The sequence below is a fragment of the Sciurus carolinensis genome, chromosome 8 (assembly GCF_902686445.1).
Source record: "Sciurus carolinensis chromosome 8, mSciCar1.2, whole genome shotgun sequence".
NCBI lineage: Eukaryota > Metazoa > Chordata > Mammalia > Rodentia > Sciuridae > Sciurus > Sciurus carolinensis.
This window is the reverse complement of record NC_062220.1, coordinates 113,059,521-113,082,569: the sequence shown is the minus strand read 5'-3', so window position 1 is coordinate 113,082,569 and position 23,049 is coordinate 113,059,521. Positions and strand designations below refer to the sequence as shown.

General features: G+C 41.4%; 1 protein-coding gene across 1 annotated transcript in view; it reads left to right on the top strand.

Annotated features, from left to right (window-relative positions):
• Nucleotides 1-23,049, top strand: part of Vopp1 (VOPP1 WW domain binding protein) — a 100,334-nt gene that overhangs the window by 54,878 nt on the left and 22,407 nt on the right. Inside the window, exon 3 of the mRNA XM_047562068.1 lies at nt 17,176-17,253. Within this exon, the coding sequence (XP_047418024.1) occupies nt 17,176-17,253 (78 nt within the window). The remainder of the gene's footprint in view (nt 1-17,175; nt 17,254-23,049) is intronic.

The window sequence follows — 23,049 nt, the reverse complement described above, 5'->3', positions numbered from 1 at the left end:
TAATATTCTCCAAAATGGATAATTCCTTAAAGATGTGTTGATTCAAGTTGGCATCCTTCTGTGCTGTTATAGATTGATTTTTTTCCCCATGCAGGAAATATATTTCAAATAACACCTTTATTTTGTAACTATAACTTTCCATGTAGAAGTCACTGGGGAGAGAACATCTAGGTTGCAAACTTGTCTTAGAAACTTTGCTTTTATATTTGAAAATCTAATTTATTTTTGTCTCACTAGAAATCCCATTTGACTTTCCTCCTCTTGCCTCTCTGCATGTCTCTGAATTTCATTTCAGTATTCTAAACTCATAGAGGCTAATTTTTTTATGATACTTAAGTTTCTATTGGAGGAACCTAGACATATAAAATCACTCTCACCTGTTCTGACTCATTATGCTAAATGTATCACTCTTTCTGCCCTCTCCTTCATCAAGTTTTATTTCCATTTCATACTTTACCAGAGTTGAGCTGGGAGACTACATATGTATATGCACAAAAACAATTTTTTTTTTAAGAAAAAACGTCCTTTGAGATCATAGAGAAACACGTATTTCGAGCCTTCCTCCTATTTTTTCTCTTTCCCTACCTTTTCACTTCACAACCTTTCTTTCCTGTTGCAGCTGCCCTTTAGAGTGTTCTTAATTAAAATGGGTCTTTTTTTGTACTTTGGTTCCGGGCTTACTAGGTGTCTCCTCTTAGCAACAGTGTGGTTTAAAAATAGCAAGTGGTCATGTGGTCTGCCCAAATCCAGTTCCTTTGCTCAAGTTCTCTACTTCAGTTTTCATTCCTCCCACGATTCCCTCACTCAACCCCTTGTGTGCAAGATTTGGAACACAGTGTGAGCTGCTGAGAAGCAAGAGATGAGAAGATAAGGAAAGGTCCTACCAAGGAGCACAGCCTAGGGCTCTGCAGGCGTGGATCCAAAGGAGTACTCTTGTCCCAGTCCAGAAAGTATAGCAGACAAAAGTGGCATTTATCAGAGAAGAGGCTAAATACAGTTTCATATCCGGGAACTCACTTTGACACCCACGTAGCTGCAGGAAGCACTATGACCTTCTCCTTCATCAGGCAATAGGGAGCTCCCACCCCTTGCAGGTTCTGCACCTGGTGCTTCTGCATGTGCAGAACAGAAGTCACATGGCACAGGGACTAGTAATCCCAACTCACCTTGCTCTCCCTGGCTGAGTGACTTGGCAGATTACTTAGTCTACAGAAGTTAGTTCTCTCTATAAGGTACTATGTGTCCATAGTACCTACTACCTCAGGTTGTTATGCAGTGTATCATCAAGTATGTGACATAAAGAGGAAGGACTCAGTAACAATGTGTAATATCTGTACTGTGTATAACACTTGTGATTTTCACATACTGAAGCTTGGAGAGGCTGGGTTTGTGGCCAAAGGTGAGAGGATGGAACCTTGACTATTAAGGCTCAGGGACTATTGCCCCGGAAGACAGAACTACATTATTGTAGGGCACTGATAATTCTGAGAGGGCCCTTCCCATGCCATCTATAGCATCTGCCAGAGGTTATCTGGAAGTCCCCTTGGTGCCTGAATGGACACCACATGGCAATAACTGACCCCTTCCAGACAGTGGATAGACCTCTTAGATAAAGAGCAGTATCTCTTGTCTACAAGAAATGTCACACTTTCTAAAAGCTGAAGTGTGTGGTCTCAACTCTGCAGAGGTGTCCTTCCCATAATTACATCCAGGGAAAGATCTGGTATCTGGAAGATGGCTTGGATACAGCAACAAGTGGAAGGTGATCCAGTACATGTCAGTATGTCAGGCACATGATATAATACAAAGCCCAGGAGTAAGAAGAGGTAATGTTTACAAAGCACCAACTCTGTGCAGTGTACTTTCCTACCAATGATAAATATGTAATGTCCTCTAGAAAGCCCTTGACTAGGGTCTTTCTCTCTTCCTTTCCCCCTGTTCCAGCTGAGGGTTTGTGTCTTCTTGGTGCCTCAGACTATGTTCCTTCACATGACTCACTGTTGCTGAAATAAATGTCTGTTGTCTCTTCTGTAGACCGAAAGTTCATCAAGGCACAGGTTTGGTCTAGCTGAGTTTTCTATCTTCTGTACGAACACAGGACCTGGTCCATAGAATATATTCAATGTGCATTTACTAACTGAAGCAAATGGTGTCCTAGAGGAGGGATGGAAAACGAAAGCGCTATTCGGACAGCAGTCTTTGTTGGTGGAGCATGTTTTAGAAACCGGAAGTCAAGAGACTTCTGTGGTTCAGCTCTGCCAGCAGATTGTTTGTGATCTTGGGCAAATCTCCTTACCTTCCTTAGCCCCAGTTCCCTCTGCTGAAGAGACCTCAAGGATTCATCATGACACTGTAGCTGTCTGCTTACAATAATTTATAGCCTAGAAAATAAAAGACAAATGATTTAAATGGTTCATGTGTTGTAACTGAGACAAGCAGCAAATGTGAGATGGATTTTAGCTCATCAAGGGTCCAACCGACTTGCCAAATACAAATCTAGCACCTCATATTTTCCAAAGCAGTGAGTCTTCTGCAGGTCTGCATACCGAAACAACAGTGGGAAAAGGTACGAATCCCACAGTCCAGCAGTTGGGTGAATCTGTGAGCTTGTGCCCACTCATTGGTCCAGATGTTGAAGTTCCTTAAACAGCATAATAGATGTTGAACTGGAGTTTTCAAACTGTCAGGTACACAAACATTAATTTGAACAATGACTTTTCTTCATGCCAGAGAATGCTGATGATTTAGTTGTACAAGTCTCTTGTTCTGTTTATGAAATAAAAAGGACTCTGGCATCCTCCAGAAAATCAAGGATAGGTTAGAAGTGGTTGAGTTTTCTGGACTGGACACCAGTGATTTAAGAGTGAATAAACTCCAATACCTTCTAGGGGGCTGGCAGGTGGAAAAGAGTTTACCCCAAAGATGGTACTTAACTTACCTTTATTCTCAGAATGCTGGGGACACCTTATGACCATCATAGTCTAGTTTTGCTAGCAAAATAAATGACACCAAGAGAGGCTCAGACTTTCCTCCAGGCTTACAGTATGATCAGAATTCTTATGTGATTGGGTCATTTCTTTGCCTGCCACATGGAGCAGCGATACAGGGCTCAAATGAATTCTTGGTGTTCTTTTAGGTCCCATATCTTAGTTGTTGGTTCAACTATAAGTGCCCTGAAGGAAAGAATGCAGAGAAACTTTTTTGAAGTTGGCTACACTGAGACTGTAGGAAATCCACATCCTCTGTTGTTGAAGGGAGAGAATGGAAGGGAACAAATGGACAGACAGCATTTTGGTAAAGATAACAGAAAGATAGGGTTGATGAAACAAGTAAGGAAAAGGTCCATCAAGGTCCTACATTTCTGAGGACCTGTTATTTCCAGATCACCACTAAAAGGGAGGGAGCCAGCATGCAGAGACAGTGAGGTGTCAAAGACCAGGAAGACAGGGCCTGCCCTTGAGGATCTCATGGTCCCTGGCTTATTCAGCAATGCTCAGTGGCTGTTCCTTCTAGTACTACTTTTCTCTGCCTATTAATTTTGACCAGACCTCTCTCGGACCCTATTCCTAAATCCCCTGTTGGAGTGCAAAGCTTCTTTTAAAGTACCCATGTTACCTTGTATGGTTGTCTCTCTCTGGATTCATTTCTCTGCTGTGAATAATTAATGCCATGAGTGGCTGAAGTGCTGTTCACAGGTATCAGATTAGGATCCCCAAACAAGCTTTGCAGAGCTGGGTCACTTTACCTAGGGTATGAGGTGCCAGGGTCAGATCCAGTGTCCCCAGATACAAGGCCACCATTGACCAGTAGGAAACATAGGTGTGAGCTCCCCTCATGGCCCCATAGTCAGACACTGGGACCTGATGGGTGCCCTCTGCCAGACTGTCCTTCTAGCACTGAGAAATCTGGGGATGTGCAGGGTGGAAAAGGTGGGTGGGGTAGGGGAGGAGTGCTTGCTTCACTGCATTTTGCCACACATCCCTTTCCAAACCTCTGCTGTTCTGTCCTGAGTGATGAAAGGGTTGAGCACTGTCTTTAGATAGCTATCTAGAAAGGCTGGGAAACAGATATTCTAAAGCAGGATTTCACTTCTCACCCTCAAGTTCTTGTTCAGCTTATCAATGAAGATTCTTGTATAAGTTAGAGGTATTATCTTCTCCATAACCAGGGAAAGATTGCACTTGTGATCTTCCACTCAAGAGCCCTAACTTGACCCCTAAAATGTGATCATTATATCTATCTATAATATATATTTGTAACTTGATTTTTAAATTAACTACACATTATAAAATTCTTCTAATTCTGTATGCAAAGCAACCTCATCCTTTTTGGTATATGATGGAGATGTACTATAATTCATTTTCACATTCCACTGTGGTTATTGACAATTCAGGAAGTAACAGCTTTTGAGGTTTTTGTTTGCTTGTTTGTTTTCTACTACTGAAGGTTCACAGTTCCTTAACTGTATTTTTAAAGTTTAAAGCAGTGCTCATAAGTGAATTTTCAATATTCACTTGGCAGCAAGAACAGATTTGAATAGATATGAAGCTATTTATAATCTTTTCAAAATTCTGTTTGGTATGATGTTTTCTATATTTCAAGGCAGATCCTGCTGGTGGTATTATACAATACATTTGTTTCATTTCTTATCATTTGTGAATCAGTTCTGAGTCCAAGAATTTGGGAAAGGATTACAGTACGCCTCAGTACTTAATAAAAGCAGCTTCCTACATACTGTCTTTATGCACTAGAACTTATTTTTGTCATGAGATAGATTGGCAGAAGTAGAATTGCTGAATCAAAGATTATGCTAATTTTATATTTGAATAAATACTGCCAGATTATTCTCCCTGAAGGTTGTCATGATGTAATGACCCATCCTTGTGTGAGAGCACCTGTTTCGAACCATCCTCACCAGCTTTGTGTATTAACATTGTAATCACAGTGTGCTTTATACTCTTCAGTTCATGTAAATTAATGAAGTGTTTCCATCTGTGGTGATTCTCTTTTCTGCTACAATATCACTTCTACTTAAGGCAAAGCAGTTAACTATGTGCCAGGAACCATGGTAGCCACCTGACTAGACAGAGAGGAGTGAGACAAGCTAGCTTTTCAGCTTGTGTCTGATGTGGACATGACAGTATCGTGCATGGTGAGAACTATATAAATTGGAATCCTGGAAAGGAAAAAAAAACATGATGAATGGGGGAGGACATGGGACTTGGGTTGGGAAAGACCTCACAGATCTGATTTAAAAAATTTTTTTTTTTGTAGTGCTGGGGATCAAACTCTGGGCAAGTTAGGCAAGCACTCTACCACTAAGCTAAACTCGCAGCAGAGCTGAACTTTGAAGGGTGAGGGGCAGTTTCAGAGCATATAAGAGCATGAAAGTATGAAGATGCAAGGTATATTTGGGAAACCATAAGGATAGAATGATCGCAGGGTGCCTGGAAGATGGCTAATGGCAGGAGAAAGGAAGGTGAGGCTTAACTAGAAAGGTCTTAAGTGGCCATCTGAGGAAACAGTACTTCCTTGTGCACAGAGCAAGGCAACGCCGTCAACTTGGTCTTTGAGAAGGTTGTTTGGAAACAGGGTAGTACTTAGATGGAAGGAGGACAAAATATGGAGAATCTGATCTTTCAGTGTAATGGAGCTAAGGAAGAGGGCTATGGGTTTGAAAAACATTTCTCAGAATAACTGATGTGGAGATGGGAGTCAAGTAACCCAGAGGTTCCTGGTGGGTAGGTGAGAGAGAAATCTTGAAAAGAACAGGTTGAGGGAAGGCTTTAGTAGAATAGGGAGTGGAGAATGTCATTTTTGCTTATGGTGAGTTTGAAGTTCTTGTAGAATATCTAGGAAGTAGAACCATCGGAGAATTTGCTTTTGCAGCTCAGGAGGGAGTCAAAGATAGGATATGAATTTAAGAGTTCTGGGCAGGTAAATAATAGCTAACTAACTGCTGTGCTCTGAGTATATGTCCCTCTAAATTACATGTTGGAACCTAATATTTAGTGTAATACTATCAAGAGTTGGGGCCTTTGGGAAGCGATGAGTGCCTTCATAAATGTTGGTTACCTTGTCTTCTGCCTTGTGAAGTCACAGCAACAAGACACCGTCTGTGAAGCAGGGATCCTCACCAGATAGGAATTTGCTAATGTCTCCATCTGAGGCTTCCCAGCCGCCAGAACTGTCAGTAATAAATTTCTGTCACTTGTAGATTACTGAGTCTGTGCTGTTTTGTTGCAACAGCCTGAAAGGACTAAGATATGCACTCCAGCAAAAGTAGAGCCAAGAAAGAATCAGGTGTTTACCTGATTCTAAATTCCCAGATTTGGGGGTACTATAATCTGCCTCCCTTCCAGATCTCATTGCTAAACTCATATTATTCTGTTCATATTTATCATGCCTGTGTGATTTTTTGAAATCTTTGGATAGGAATGTTATGATCAAATTAAAATATTATAAGATCATAAGATGAATGGTTTTATTTTTTGACCATATTATCTTACTATTCTGGCCAGGTTTTTTGTTTGTTTGTTTGTTTGTTTGTTTTTTGTTTTTGTTTTTTTTTAATCTTATAGAGAATCAGTCAAAAACTAGAAGGATTTTTTTTCCAGGGTAGAGTTAAATAGAACTGATTTTTACATGAAAACTACAATTTACTGAAAAGACAAAAAAGAAGAAAACCCATACCCCAGAAACACTAGGGTAGAGTTTCAAAAATTCTGGAGTTAGCAAAGTTCAGCCATAGTTTAAAAGCATCTCAATGCATCTTATCTCATCTCCTCACCTTGACTCTGGCTGCAACTGGGTTAAAATGGCAAGAAAATGAGCACTTTCTACTCCATTTGGTTTGTTAATTACAGGGTTTCTAATAACCTTTAAAATACTTTCTTCCATCATAGAAATAAAAATAAAATTTCCCTAGATAAATCCCATATGCTACCCTAAATACAGGCAGTTTGGGTTTATGAGTTTGAGAAGGTGTCTTCTGGTAATAAGTATGTCTCCAAAGGAAGGACTGGCAGGGAAGCCTTTTCTGCCCTCAGAGTTACGGTCAGGTCTCATTAGAGCCACTGTTGTCCCCTTCTAGAGCTCAGAGGTGTTTGACTTTTCCGTGGGACGTATTGACCCAAATCAAAATTAAAGGATCATCAAAATATGCCTGTGTATCTAAATAAAAAAGCACACTTTTGCCAGTTAGGGAAACAATATCAAACTGGGAAGGAGGATTCTAACGTATGCATTGTCAAAGTTGAGAGAACAAAAGAACTGTCAGTTCATCCTTAATCTGTGAAGCTTTTGACTAATAGATAAAAAGTCTAAAACTTTGTGTTTTTCAATACGAAAGTCTTTTTAAAATGTACATGTTAAATATGCACAAAGGTATAATAATACCTATCAAAATATCAGCCTTAATTGTGGCTATGGTTTTATGGGCATTTGCCTATGTCCAAATTCATAAAATTGTACACATTAAACGTGTAGCTCTTTGTATACTAATTATATCTCAATAAAGCTTAAAAAAAAAAGCCACAAAAGAAAAAAACAACATTTTCCACTGCAAACTCCACATATACCTGCTGGGTGCCCAGAAAAGAATAATAGGCAAGAAACCTCCAAACTTAGGTAATTGTTTTTCAGTCCTGGCTGTGTACTAGAATTGAGGAATGATTCCCGACCAACAGGAACCAGGTTTATTTGGGGTTTTGTTGTTTTTTTTTTTTTTTTTTACTGTGGTATCAGGATTAAATGAAGGGCTTCACATACGCTGGGCAAGTGCTGTATCACTAAGCAATATCCTTAGCCCTTTTCATCTTTTATTTTGAGACAGTTTTGCTGAGTTTCCCAAGCTGACCTTGAACTTGTGGTCATCTCCCTCAGCCTCCCTAGTAGCTGGGATGACAGGCATGTGCCACTGTGCCTGCCTAGGCACAGGTACTTTGAAAGCTTCCTGGTGATTCTAATGTGAACCAATGCAGAGAACCACCACTAGCCAAAGTGTTCATCTCAGAGCAAGAGCACCTGAAGCTGCTGAGGTCCCACCTGACCTCCTTCTCCCTACTTGAGTTATGTCCACATATAAAGGGTTCTGCAGTGGTGGGATTTACTAATAACCTCATCCAAATGGAGACAACCTTCCCATGGCAGGTTGGAGTCCTAAAGGAAACTCTGGAGATGTAATCTACCAGGTTATGCCCTAATAAGACTGGGAGTAATTACATATTAGTATAATAAAAAAAACTTGTAATAGGTTAGAACTGATGGTGAGTGGTAGATTTTTGAGTGACAGACTCAGTGTTAGGAAAGATTTGGGTATGATTCTTTGACATGCATCTGAAAGGAAAGTGCTTAAGCTAATTAGTGGGAAAAAAACATCACAATGCTCACAAATGACCTTTTCTGCCTAGGAGGAAAAAGGCAGGAATACCCAGGACACGAGTATGCTCAGGAAGCAAGCAGCACACCATGCTGACATTTTAGAAGGATGTGTGTGAAAGATGGAATACAAGCTCTTTGCCGTGGGCGTTCACCAGAGCGGTGGGGACCACTATGAAAGCTTCAGGCAATCATTGAAAGAATGCTTTGTGATCTTTTGGAACTAATTGGAGTTTGCCCTTCTATTGTTAAATCAAGTTGGTCTTGTTTTTTTTTTTCCCCAGTGAAACCATGAGACCATGACATCTCTGACTTGGCATGGAGTTACTTGATAGTGTTTTACTCAAATCTTAGCTGATAGATGGGGAATTCTAGTCTAAACAACTAGGCCAGTTAGGTGGATTTGTAACTATTGTACAAAGAGTTGCATCTATAAAATTATGTAAGTAAAATCCCAATATGGAAAGAAGGTCTCTAATGGAATTCACCATTGGTTCGATCATCCACATTTTATCATTGATATGAACGAAAATATGAAGGCATGCTATGGCAGTCATATTTACAAATCATCAGAATAGGTCTTGTCTATCTTTCCCTCCCTCTCCCTCCTTCCCTCCCTTATTTCCTTTTTTCTTTCTTCCTTCCTAAATTGAGATATAATTCACATACCGTAAAGTTCACTTCCCCATTCTTTTTATCAAGGTGGTGAAACGGATTTGCTCCACTTGCTGAGATGACATCTAGCTGTGGGCTAGGCCTTGTTTGTGAACTCACCTTCCTCTTCCTGCCTCATTGCCTTGCCACATGCTCTCCTGGTCTCTTCCTCTCTCTGACACTCCTTACAGCTATGTGAACTCACTCTGTTGTATGGCATCTATCTTTCTTTGATTTTCTTATTCCAGGTAGCCTGTTGGACTTTAGGAAGATCTCCTGGTTTGGACCCCAGCTTTAAGTCAGGGGAAGATACCACTTTATTTTTAGAACCAAGTCTCATCTCCATTTGATTTGACTGTGGAGTCATCAGACATTGTGCTAAGGCATCTGCCATGGGATCACTGCTGAAGGAGGAACAGAATTGACTGGGTAGCATTTGAAATTCCTGGGTCCCAACAAAACCTTAACTCTTATCCTTAAATGACAGAAAACTGTAAGGAATAGTGAATGCTTGAGTGACAGAATGAGCTCTTGACAGGTGAAAATAATTGGCTAGATTTAATACATGAAAAAAAACTATGGATAAATATAAAATACTGAACCTTTATTGGATCAGTACAGGTTGGGAAGATAGAACTTATGGAGAAAATCTTGGCTATTTTAGCTGATAGAAGGCTCATTACAATTCACCTTATGTCATGGTTGCTAAAAAAGGTTAATACTATCTGAGGCTGCAGTAAGTGTGGAAATGGGAGCAAACTGGTATTCTTCCTCCTGACATTGTACCCAAATTTGACATAGTTTCTTAGGGGAGAAAAGACTCAGGAAATCATGGGAGTCCCTTCAGACACTAAGAGGACCGAGTGAGTGTGAGTTGGGAACCAGACCAAGAGGTAACTTCTCTTGGACTCTGAACAAGGAGGAATGCCCATTGACACAAGGCCTTGGGGATCCTGTATCAGGCGGTAGAGAGTCTCTGTGTGGAGAAGTTGAAAGTTCCTTCACTGAATGTGATTGGAATGGATTCCTTGTTATAAGGATGGTGCAGAGCTCTTCGGGTCTCATTATTTTGCCCAGGCTGAAGAGATTTTCCAAGTATGTTAGGTGAGCTAAGGATCAACCCTTCTCCCAACTATTGCTTCACCCTTGGAATTTTCTACTAAAACATTGTAGGACTCTGTGTTTCATTTTCCCAGAACACTCAGTTTCTTACTGGTATTTAAACGATAAGCCTTTAGTAAACCTCAGTGTATTTCCTGTTCCTAACTCAGGAAGTGTTGAAGCATCTGACATAGGCCTACTTCTGGGAAAATACAGATGTTATTAAGAGTAGAGTAGATGGTGGGCCCAGATATCAAACTAAAAAACTTGATTTAAACAGGAAAAAGAAAGTATTGTCCTGGCAGAAACAGAAAGGAAGACATAGTCTACTTAGACTTAATCCTGCAGACAGGGAAAGGATTGGAGTTTTGCTATTGTTTGTTTGTTTAAACTGGGTCTCATTATTTTGCCCAGGCTGTCCTATACCTGGGCTTAAATTAATCTCCTGCCTCATCTTCCTAAGAAACAGAGGCTACAGGTACATGCCACCATTCTGGCTCAGGATTAGATATTAAATGGAATGATGTTGGAAGGAATTCACTCAATTCTAAATTTTTCCTTTTAGCCATACCCTCTTAACAATAATAGTATTAATGATTATAATCATAATGATTATAATTATTATTATTATTATTTACAATCCCCACACACGTTATCTCTAGATATGCACCTTGAATACCTATATCGTAGTTGTTCCATTAGATGCAGAGATAATTGTCTACTGATCAGTTTAAATATAATTAATTACCATTTAACATTGTCTTAGTCTGGGCTGCCATAAGAACAATACCAGAGAATGGGTAGCTTAAATACCACTCATTTATTTCTCACCATTCTGGAGGTTGGAAGTCCACAATCCAGATGCTGGCAGATTGGGGTCCTGGGTTGCAGATACTGTGTCTTCACTTGGTGAAGAGCAGAGAGAGAAGCAAGCCCTCTTCTGCCTCTTCTTGTAAAGCACTAATTCCATTCATGAGAGCTCCACCCTCATGACCTTATTTCCTCCCAAGGCTCTGCCTCTTTTTACCATTCCAGTGGGGATTAGTGTTTTAACACATGAATCGGGTAGAAGGTGGGGGAACAATGTTCAGTCCACAGTGACATCACATGAAAATGTTTACATAGCAACATTTGACTCTTTAAAATAAAAATATTTTGTGACTTTATTAACATTGAAATTCCTTGACCTAATGTCATCCTTTTCTACTCTTGAGATACACGTGACCTAGAGACTAAGAATAAATGTGCTAGTGGCCAGACACTGCTCACTTCTGGGCAGTGCTAAGAATGACATGCTTATTTCTCAGGCTCCAGAATTTCCCAAAGGACCATCCAGTTATATCTGCATTTAACCACTGCTATGACACATTTCTAACTTGTAGCTCATGTACTTCCAGACAGGTGTCTCCTTGTACGGTGTGCATCGTAAGGATTGCCTTACGATCATTTACCAGGGGAGATGGGCTAGACACCCTGATTTTATCTTTGTAATATACTGAGTTACAAATTAATACTTAATCACAGTGGACTGACCCATTCTCTGACCTTACCGGTAATCTACATTTGGATCCTGGCATACAGTCAGGAGCACTTGGCTAACAGCAGTTCCAGAGACCTATTTCCACAGAAGTACATGCTCTTTCTACTCTTTTTAAGGATCATGTGCATTTCAGAGTTCCAGACCTATAATTAGATGTGCTGAAGGTTGGATTTGGTTATGAGTGATGTTTGTTCTTTTCTATTGTGAGCCTGTGAATTTTTACATCTGGCACATAGTAGAACGAGAAGGAGAATCCCAGTCTGTTGTCTCCATCCTGATCTGTTCTACATCCAGGTTAGCCTTGCAGAAGTCCATCGAAATTCAAGTGCCCTTTGGAGGCTTATGGCACTAGGAGCACTGTACTTGAAGTATTGAGCGATGGGCTTATTTAGTGTGCTAGACTGCCTGTAAATGTTTACTACTTTTAATTAAGCTCAATGTTGCCATTAACATTTTGTTCATAATTTCAGCTAGTTAGAATGTCAGCAGGTGTGTGCTTAGGGCCCCAATTTACCAGCAGCTTCATTGGAAGAAAGCAGCAGAGGGAAAAAGGGTAAGAATGTCACCCCATGAGTAACTGTGTGCTCCTTCGAGTGCCTGGCACTTGCCAACATCCACACTGGGAGCTAGGCCAAAACTGCAGATGAGCCTCAAGGATACTTAGAGTAAACGGGTCTTCAGCTGAACAAGGGAGCATAAAGCATGCTCTGTGTTTTGAGAGAAGAGAGCAGATAATCAGTTGACAATATGTATTTGCTGCTGGTGTTTCAAAATTGGATCCTAAAATGTGAGCTCAAGCATTTAGGTATTGAATCTTGCCAACAAGGAGGAGTTTCAGTTAGGAACTCACCATCTGTTATACTTCTAGTACTGTCAGGCTGAAAGGTGAGTGTGTGTGTGTGCGTGTGCACACGCATCCCAGAATCCTAGACAAGGGGCTCTAAATGTGTCTAAAAGCTGGTAGATTTGGTCTGCTTCTTCTCATATGGGAAATAGGATGCTGCAGAGCTTGGGTCTCAAAGCAGTAAATGCTTTTATATTAGTGTAACTCTGAAAGTGAAATAGTTTAGCAAATTCAGCTCTTGAAAGATGATTCAGTCACTAAATTTAGTACTTTGTACCTGCTGTCCTTTTTTATACCAGGTTATGGTTATCAGTATTGGATGTACTCCAAGCCCTGACTGTGTCCTAAGCTTGGGTGTCTCTCTTTAGTCGGTTATTAATGGGAGAGAGAGAGAGAGAATATATCAAGGAATGTCAGGGTACCATAGCAACAGGAGAGAAAGGGCCCTGGGTCCTCCAAACCACCATGTCTGTCACCCTTGTTCTCCACCTGTCGTCAGCCCCCTTTGCTCCTTCAGCGACTGCAGCAGAGGCTGTTCAGAAGTAGTGTGTGAGTAGGGCATATTTTGAGAGCATCTTTATGAGAGTCATGCCTTATAGAATTTATCACTATTGGGTAGATTGGTAGAACTGTGAGCAAAAATGCCCTTAGCTTTTTGACTAATCAGGCAGAAAACATGGGGGAACAGAAAATGATCTATCCCATTACTACTAACTATAGAATGTGATCTCATAGTGGATTTGGACCTGAGGCCTCCAAGAAGCTCCCAGGAGAATGAAAGAAGCTGATTCTGCACACAGCAGCCTATATCCACTTTTGACTTGGGGCTTCCTCAATAGCTTTGAAGAAATGCGATTTATGATGCAACCTAGTGCACACATAGCTTTGTACGTGTTTGTGTGATGAAAAGTGAGTTTCATAAAACAATTTTTATACGTGATGCCCTCTGATATTTTTAACTGATTTTCACATTCTTAAGATACAACCAAATGACTTGATTTCACAATCTACCAGTGAGATCACAGCCACTGGGAAACACTGTTCTGGCCTATAATATTGTAGGCTCACTGTTCACTTCAAACCAACACCACCACTGTCGCATCTCCGTGTATCATTGTAGTCCTTTAACAATTGTTCTCTGCTGAGAGGATTCTTATCATAGAATGATGTAGGCTTCTCTGGGAAACTTTCTGGTCGGTATGAAGTTCCATGTTCCACTAAGTATCCCTGTAGGTATCTGTCAAAATGGTTGCTGATTCCTATCTGTGGACTCTATTTTAGGCACCTCCTGCCATTTGCCTAAGGGTTACTATGCTTTCTTCACATTGTCTCTTATGGTATTTCCAATTTGTACAGCAGCTTATAGAAGCAGGACCAAGGAAGAAGAGGGAAATCAAGTGGGGACAGAGAAGGAGGCCCTTTGCTGTTGACAGACTCAGTATTGCCAGAGAGGCATTGTCTGTGTAAAAACAGTTTCCTGAAATGCTGGCCAAGTCCATTCTTGGTGTCAGCAGGCAGTGAACTAGGTCAAGAGGTACAACATCCCCAGTGTCTTGTTTTCTAAATTTATTTAAAACACAGCACTAATAATGTTTACCTTGCATATGGATTCCCGACATTTGTGAAGCACTTAACCCGGTGTCTGTTATGTAAGAAGTGCTCATAACTTCTCATCTTTATTTATTCTCTTGCTGTCTAATAAATTACAAAAAGATTAGCAGACTGAAATAGCATTCATAATTATCTCACAGATTTTGTAAGTTACAAATGTGGACGTAGCATAGATGGGTTCTCTACTCAGAATCTCAAAAGTCAGAAATCAAGGGATTGGTGCAGTTGTGTTCTCATCTGACCCTTGGAGTCTTCTTTCAAGTTCCTTCAGTACCTTCAGTTTATTGGCAGGGTTCAGTTCATAATGGTTTTAGGACAGCTGGGGTTATTCACAGCTTCTAGAAATCACATTCAGTTCTAGCCACATGGTCTCCTAAAACATGGCAGCTACTCCTCAAACCAACGGGATAATTTTCCTGTCTGCTAGATCAGGGTTTTCAATTATTATATACCTGTTTATTTGCCATTCCATAATCATGGAAGTGGCCCGATGTGTGTACAGGATAGGAGATTTACACTAAAAGGGAGGGGATTGTGCAGGGCATATGCAGTAAAGAGTGAGAATCTTGGTCTATCACACTATCACAGTCATCATGAATCTGACACTTGCTAATAACACTCATCTTTGCAAATTCATGATAAGGAGCAGTCTTAGTTTATAGTGAAGTATCTGAATACCACTGACCCTAATAGCAAGAGATCCTATATCTCCCTTGAATGTTCCCCCTCTTTCTCCACCCACGTATGCATACACACATAGACACAAGAGCAAGAAGATTTTGAGAAAGAAGAGCACCAAGCAATTGCAGATTGCTGTTTGTGTACTGCTGGGTCCTTGCTGGTGTCACAGAACCCTAGTCCAGGTTCTGTGACCTCCGCTTCCCGACTGGGTGTTTCATTCTCTCACCTTCTGTGCTTAAACAACCTTCTCCAGTGTGCAACTGCAGGACTCATGGAGCAGGGACTGAAGGGGCCCCCAACGCCCAAACACAGGCCCTTCTGTTAGCTCAGGTCATCTTGAAAGTGGACTTTTGTGTGGTTTCTGCTCAGATGTCACCTTCTCTGAGTCATCCCTGAACACGCTATTTAAAATCATGTTACCCATCACCCCGATTCCCTCAACCTGCCCTGATGGCACCCACTTCCTTTTTCACTGCAATAAAATTTATCACCATCTAAAACAGGTCCTGTTTTTCTTGTTTATTGTCTATCTCCCTCTTTTCGAAAGAAAGTTCCTCCTCCACAGGGGTTCCCGTCTAGGTTTGATTGCTCCACCCCAGGACCCAGCAGGGAGCGAGCTCCTAGCAGCAACTCAGTGGCTGCTTTTCTGATGCGTGGGCACTCTGTAGGTGACTCTGCTAGTATTAGTTGATGCAAGCCTCTGTCTTCTGGGAGCATCTCGTTGACATGATAACAGTTTGGGTTCTAGGTAGAGAAGTTCATGGGAAGATAGACTAGATGTGAAAACATCCATATTGTTTGTGGTTTTGTGTGTGTGTGTTTGTGTGTGTGTGTGTGTGTGTGTGTGTGTGTGTGTGTGTGTGGCTGTTGTTGGGGGTGTTTCTCAGCTCCTTGAAAGAATACAGGATTTAGCTGCAGTCCCTGCTGTGTGTTTACAAAGAGGCAGAACAAAACTTAAAATTCCTTGGTGACCCCTCCTGCATTGATTTTCCACATGCATGTGTTAAAATGTCACACAGCTTCTAGAAATTAATCCCATTAATATGTATAATTAATCCATGTTAAGAAAAATACATAAAAACTGCTAATAAATAAATATAAGAAATTTGAACTTTATTAAAAAGTGTGCGTGCACACACACACACACACACACATAAAATAAGCATAACCTTAGAGAAATAGCTTTGGAGATCTGATCTGCTGACTTCCAGGTCATTCTCCTTCTTAACTAATACTTTCTATGCTTTTTTTTTTTTTTTTTTTTAACATAAAACAAGCCTATCTTTACTGTAGTACTCTGCAAATTCAGTACCAAAAATCTTGGAATTGTATACTTCTTCCATCTACCTTTTTTAAAGAAAAAAAATTTTTTTCACAGTTAGGTTATCCTCACATAATTGAGAAATAATTCACTCCCACCTGGACACAGATTGCTCTCGGAAAAGCTTCTCTATAAGTACCAAAAGGCAGAATCAAAGGGTTTGAACTTTCATATCCTTTTCCCTTTCCAAAAAACAAAACAAAACAGAGGAAACGAGGAATTGTAGAAATAGAAGGAACTGAATGACTCATCAGAGGCCTGCAGTGGGTCCCTTCTCAGCCAGGGCCTTTCCCAGGTGGCTTTTCTGAGTGAGGATAACCCCTGAGCCCATGCCCTCCCAGAGGCCCTAAGACCTCAGACATGGTGAGGTATGTGGGGGAAAGAGGCAGTGTGAATGATCCTAAGCCTCATCAGCACTTTAAGTATGGATCATGTCCTAGAATCTTAAATTATCACTGCGAAGGGCCCCCACCATTCCACCTCTTTTGCTAATGAAGAAACTGAGCCTCATGAGATTAACTTGCTGGAAGTCCCACAGCTAGCAAGTGGCAAGATCTGGACTAAGCCTTCTAACTTTTTGGCTCCATAATCTCTGCTTTGGGCATTAGTGGACTTAGCGGGGTAGTTCGACCTTTTCTCCGCCATCGCGATTGAAGACTGAGCAGAGATCAATGCCTGTTGGTACCAGTCTGTGGCAGAACATCCTTCTGGGTGAAGATTTGGCAGGTTTAATGTCCATCTTGAGTCATCATGCCTCCCTAAAAGGATCCCATTGTGAGTTGGCACATGGAATACATAGTAAACACAGAACTTTGAATTACATGGGCTGCATCCATCTCATACTTCCTTTGGGCCACCAGACCAACAATAGGCAGCTCTGCTAGTTGTGTGGAATGCAGTGGTGGCAGCACTGTCCTTTCACCTGTCTATTTTTTCTTCTAATAATGCTTGCATTAAACCTGACCAGGACCATGTGACTGGTTTGGCTGTTCCTTCTGACCCAGAATGGTGACCAGTCTGTGCACCTCTCTCTCTCTCCTGCAGATGCCGCTCCTATGAGGACTGCTGTGGTTCCAGGTGCTGTGTGCGGGCCCTCTCCATACAGAGGCTGTGGTATTTTTGGTAGGTTACAATTCTTTCTTGTTCCCAAGTGCTGGTCTCCCCCATTGCCCCCAGCCCTCAAGAGCTCTGCCCACTGTCAGTATTGTCACTACCTTAGTTCTATCGCCTTCACCTTGGACTGTGGCCTTTGGGATGGCCTGAGTCAGGAAAACCAGTACATGAGTTGGCTTCCTGAGGGTGGTTATGTCACAGAGCTTGCAGAAAGCTTATTCCATCTCAACAGACTCCTGGTTGGGGAGAAAGAGTTACGCTTTTGGAGAGGTGGCTGGGTAACAGCCTCTCCCTTCATCAACTGTGGGATGAATGGAGCTTCATTTTAAAAATGGAGCTAAGACTGATTGTCCTAAGGAATCAGAATCAGCAAATTGAGACTTGTGATGAAGTTTCTGCTGTCTGAAAAGCAATTCTCTCCATTCACCATGTGTCAGCAGAATCTTAGCTTTCAGGATTGGCAGCCTGCATCCTTGTCCCTCTTCCAGCTCCTTGGAGGAAAGTTTAAAGCGTCATCTGAATTCTGTCAAATCATAGAGAGGATGATGGGATGCTGAGTTTCCACTATGGAGAGAAGCCTCAATTTGAATAACAATCCCCAGAGGATGCCCCTTTAGGGATCTCTGAGAATCCATTTGACACTAGATAATAGGTGTGTTCATAGCTATGACTAAAATACCTGACAAGGAAACTTAGAAGGGGAAGAATTTATTTAGAGCTTAGGATTTCCATGGTTGACTGACTTCATTGCTCTGGGTCTGAGGTGAGGAAAAACATCATGGCAGAAGGATGTGGGGGAGGAAAGCTGCTCAGCTCATAGCAAGAAGTGGAGGGTGGGGGAGCCAGGGACAAAGTATAATCCCCAGGGGCACATGCCCCATGACCTACTTCCTCCAGCCACCCTCTGCCTGCCGGCAGTTACCACCCAGTAATCTATTCAAATTTATAACTCCATCAAATGGATCAATCCACTTACTAGGTTATAGCTTTCTTAATCTAATTTTTTCACCTCTGAACATTCCTGTATTGCCTAACATCAGCTTTTCAGTCGCCATCTCATATCTAAACCATAACAATAGGTTTCGCTTCAGATGTCAGGTGTGGCACAGCATCATGGGGAAGGATTTCTTTAAGACCAAAAGAGCATTTCTTAGACCCACCCATTCCTCCGTTCCCATATGATGGTGATGTCCTCAGGTGAACTCCACTAAGTGTTAAGACTTCATGCTCTTCCTGACTTAAGCTCCTTTACATGACTTTAAGATTCTGACCTTATTGACATTTTAAGATTTTAAAACCTTGTTGAGAACGTTGCAGCAGCCACTTGAATTTTTGTGAGATTTTCTTTGACGATTCTTCCCAATGTTTGATCAGACAAGCCAGCAGGGAATAAGGCCTGCACTTGTCTTTAACAGCAACAGCTCCTTTCACCAGCTCCTTGATTGGACTTCAGACATTTGGGGCCTGGGTCTCATCTGTGTCCTCAGCACCTGGCCAGGCCTCCCTCAGGACCACCATGAGCAGCCTTGACTGGATGGCTGCACCCTAATGAATAAGAGAGTGTTAACGTCCTACTTCCCCCACCTCACAGTTGCTGGTGTTTAAAACTATATGGGACGATGGATTGTTTTAGCCCAAGACTTCACAAATGTAAACACCTTTGTGTACACCTTTGTGTAGAGGAACAGAACTAAAGTAGGGGAGGAGGACAGGTGGGAGGTGGCATTTTAGAGAGTGACCTAGTTTGAGGTCATGCTCTTACCCAGGAGTACCTTCCTGGGACCTCATGGCACAAGGAGGCAGGACTGTCAAGAGCATGAAACCCTGATCCCCAAAAGTTTTGGAGGTATTCAAGTCGTCTGAAGCAAAACATGAATGATGATGAGTTTGTGGGAATGCCCAGAAAACAGAAAAGAAGAAAAAAAAAAAAAAAAGAAGAAGAAAAAAAAAAAAAAACCAATGTCAAAGTTCATTATGTGATTAAAAAACAAAAAACAAAAATGAGAGTCCACAAGAACTGTTAGGGCTTCTCAGCTTCTGTTGGTCTTCCTGGGAAATTTTACCTGAACTGGCAACCAGGTACTGTGGAGCTGTTAACTAGGGTCATGTGTCATAGACAGGACCCCTCAATGAGATGGCACACAGAGAAGCTATTACAAGTCCCGTTGAATAGCATCAGGCTCTTGCAAGATCAGATCAGAGTGCCACCTGCCAGAAGGTTTGGTCAAGTTGCTAGAATTGAGATTCTGACACAAGGTTCAACTTGCCAGAGAACACCTTGCAATGTGAGTTTCAGGTGCCCCAGCTAAAATGCAAAGAATACTTTAACTCTGCCCCATATCTTCCTTCTCTCAATAAATATCAGGTGTCTAATGCACACCAGGTGTTTGGTGTGGGTTCTGTGGAGAGACCCTTATGGCAGTCAGGCTCCTGAAAGACACAGATGTCTGAGCAGATAATTTCAGGTAAATAATTTTAAACCAGCGCTCTGCAAATAACTCACAGATCCTCTGATGCCAGAAGTTTGGGAAAAGCTAGAAAACTTTTGAGTAGTTCTTCAGAGAGGGTGTCCTTATCAAAGAGACAGCACATTGGAGGGTTAGGAACATAAGAAAGGTACACATAGGAATAGAGCAACGGGAGGCTTCTGTCAGGGGATAGACATTTGGTGAAGATGATAAAGCTGACCAACTCTAAAATCGTGAATGATCTTTAACCAAGTAGACCTGAATGAAATTGTCAGGATTAGGAACGGTGGGCTGATAACACCTCTGATTACAATTGGAAAGCACACAGGGTCCAAATGATGACCAGCAGGTGTAGCCTGTGGGTGAGCCTACTGCTTGGGCTTCTCATGCTGGGTTCTGGAGTGGGTTCCAGGCAACAGGGTTTGCATAGCAGCTGCACCCTGGCCTCGGGGGCTCTCAAGAGTTGAGAATGGCTGTACTAAAGTCTAGGGGGAGCACAGCAAAGAGTTGCAAAAACAAACTAAAATTAAGAAACCAAGTTGTTTCTAATGATATAAAAGGAACAAGACTTCCTCCCTTAATCCCTGGAAAGTTTCCAGACCCTATCAAGCAACAAGAGATTATGCAGTGAACAAGCAACTTGTAGCTCCTAATACTTTAAGAACTACTATATATAAAATTATATAATATGCACCATATTTTTATATATGCACCATATATAAAATTATAGATTCATTACCTCATATTCTTACGTCTTTATTGGTGCATCTTGTATGCAGTTCATATATGCATATTAACTCATTTTGTATCACACCTTTCCCCCTTAACTGACCTGCTATGGCTTCCCTTTCCTTGTTCATAACATTCTTCTACCCCTTTGTCAGTTCCTCTCTTCTAAAATAAGTTCTCAGCCTAATAAATTCCAACAAGGAATGAGTCAAGTGGTGATTGATAACTAAACCAGGAGTTGGTCTCCTGCCATGTGACTCTGCTGTCCCTGCCTCATACTTGTTCTCTGTCACACGGTATGAGATACAAGGTCATTTTTCTTCTAGGAAAAATTAAAAACAAAAAAATCCATATGGCAGTGGAATCAACATTTTGTCTTTTTGACTTTTTTCACGGAGGAGACCAAGATCTCAGATGACTTCCGTATTTTGCTATCCAGGGAGCTGGTCTCTTAGCAGTCGTAGTATTTGAGAAAATAAACCCTTGAACACACTCAGCCTCTCTATGCTTTATATAGTACCACTTAGATATTTTCAGTTGAAGGTCAGGTTATCTCTGACTCCACCCAAGGGAAATTAGTTTTCCTTCTTTCTTTTCTTTTTTCTTTTTTATTTTTCCTGTACTGGGGATTGAACCCAAGGGTACTTAACCACTGAGCTACGTCCCCAGCCTTTTTTTGGAAACAGATTTTCACTAAGTTGCTGAGGCTGGCTTTGAACTTGCAATCCTCCTGCCTCAGCCCAGCCTCCGGAGCTACTGTGATTTCAGGTGTGTTCCATCTCAACCAGCAGGAAATTGGTTTTAAGAGACAAATCTCTTTCTCTCTGAGACCCCAGCATGTTGCTGAGGGTTGCCTTACTCATCAACACCCTGCAGTTTGGATCTTTCTGACTGCCGGGACTATACCTGTTGTCCCCGCTTCCAGCCACAGAGCCTTTTTTTCTGGGTCTCGTCCCTGAACTTCTCCTGCCATGGCACCTTTACCTGCACTGTTCTTTCTACTCAGAATGTTTCTTCCCTTCTCTCAGCTTGTCTCTTCTTATTACATAGGATCCAGCTCAGGTGTCACTGAAGGGCAGGGTGCTTTTTTGATCTTTACTACAACAGCTACCTTTGTGTAAACTTGTGGTGCTCTGAATTGGACATTGAAAAATGTTTAAAATGGTGAATTCTGTGTAATGTATATTTTATCACACACACACACTAGCACCTGCAAAACCTATTCTTTCATCCCTCATTTTTCTTTCTTTGTACTTAACAGAGTTATAAATAAATAATTGTGTATATTTTTTGTTTACTGTCTCCTTTCCCTGTTAGGAATTAAGTTCCGTTTTGAGGGGGAACCTCACCTGCTTTCCTCACTGTCATTTTGCAGCATGGTGCCAGGGGCATGCAGGTACTTAACAATTGCTTGTTGAATGAATAATGAATTAGGAAGCAACACAAAGGCAACACTTGCAGTCCTTTCCTCAATCATTTTTTTTTGTCTCCTCCCTTTGATTTTTCTCCCTGTTCCATGTTCCAAGGTTATCCAGTAAGTTCTTGTCATCTGACTGAGGACCTTGCTCTTAGCATCATGTTAAGTGAAAGGCCTTAACATCCACTCCTTTCTTAATTTTTTTTTTTTTTAATGTGCGGAACGGTGCTATTGCCCATGACCAGCTCTGCTGTGTGTTTATCCTGTGCAAAGGTAGGCTTTCCTCCATCAGTGTGGGTATGTTGTGTGAGGTTCTAGTAGATTCTGTGGGTTCCATCACAATGTAATTTAAGAGATGGGCAAGAGTTTCTCTGTTTTGTCTTTCAGTTTTGTCTATCATTTTTGACCCTTCTAAGAGTAACTATGTTCTTTTCAGGAAACAAAAGGTATAGGGAAATGGGGAAAAAAAATCATTCATTCACTCAATCATTCTATAATCATTTGCTGAATGCTGAAGATGTGAGCCAATGAGAATTCCTAGATGAAATGCACAAAGGTGCTATCCTTAAGGCACTTGGCACCACAATCAATTAGACTTTAGGGTCAAATGTGGAGAATGTTCACCCATATTTAGATCCTGAAGTTTTCTCAATTGTCAGCTTTTCTACTTATTATATTTTCTCCATTCCTGTAGTTTCTGTACAATTAATGTGTGCTCTAAGAAGCGTATTTTTGATTCATCATAGATCCTCATATAATAATGGAGACAGCTTTCGGAAAGGTTAAACATGTTCACCCTCATGGCTTTGACAGTGAAGTATGGAAAATGGGGGAAACGGTGAGGCAAAGACTGGATCTGCTGTGGTTTTGAGACAGAATCTAGGCAGCATCTTCTGTTCAGATTACAATATTGACCTGATGTCAGATCCTTGGACTTTAGGAAGTAATTACACCAGTGCTTTGAAACCAGTTAGCCATTTGGAGGTATTTGAGGCACAGGTTTCACAGAGCACCTCAGTCTTAGTGGCTTCTATCTAAGGGACATCCCAGGAGTCTGCAGGCCAAGAATCCACCTGGCCCCATCCCACCATGCCCTCTGCCCCATCCCTGGATTACCAGGGAGACCATGAAGCCTGTGAGTCACAGGACTGAGCCCTGGGGCTTCCTCTCAACCTCCTAAATGCTCTGAGC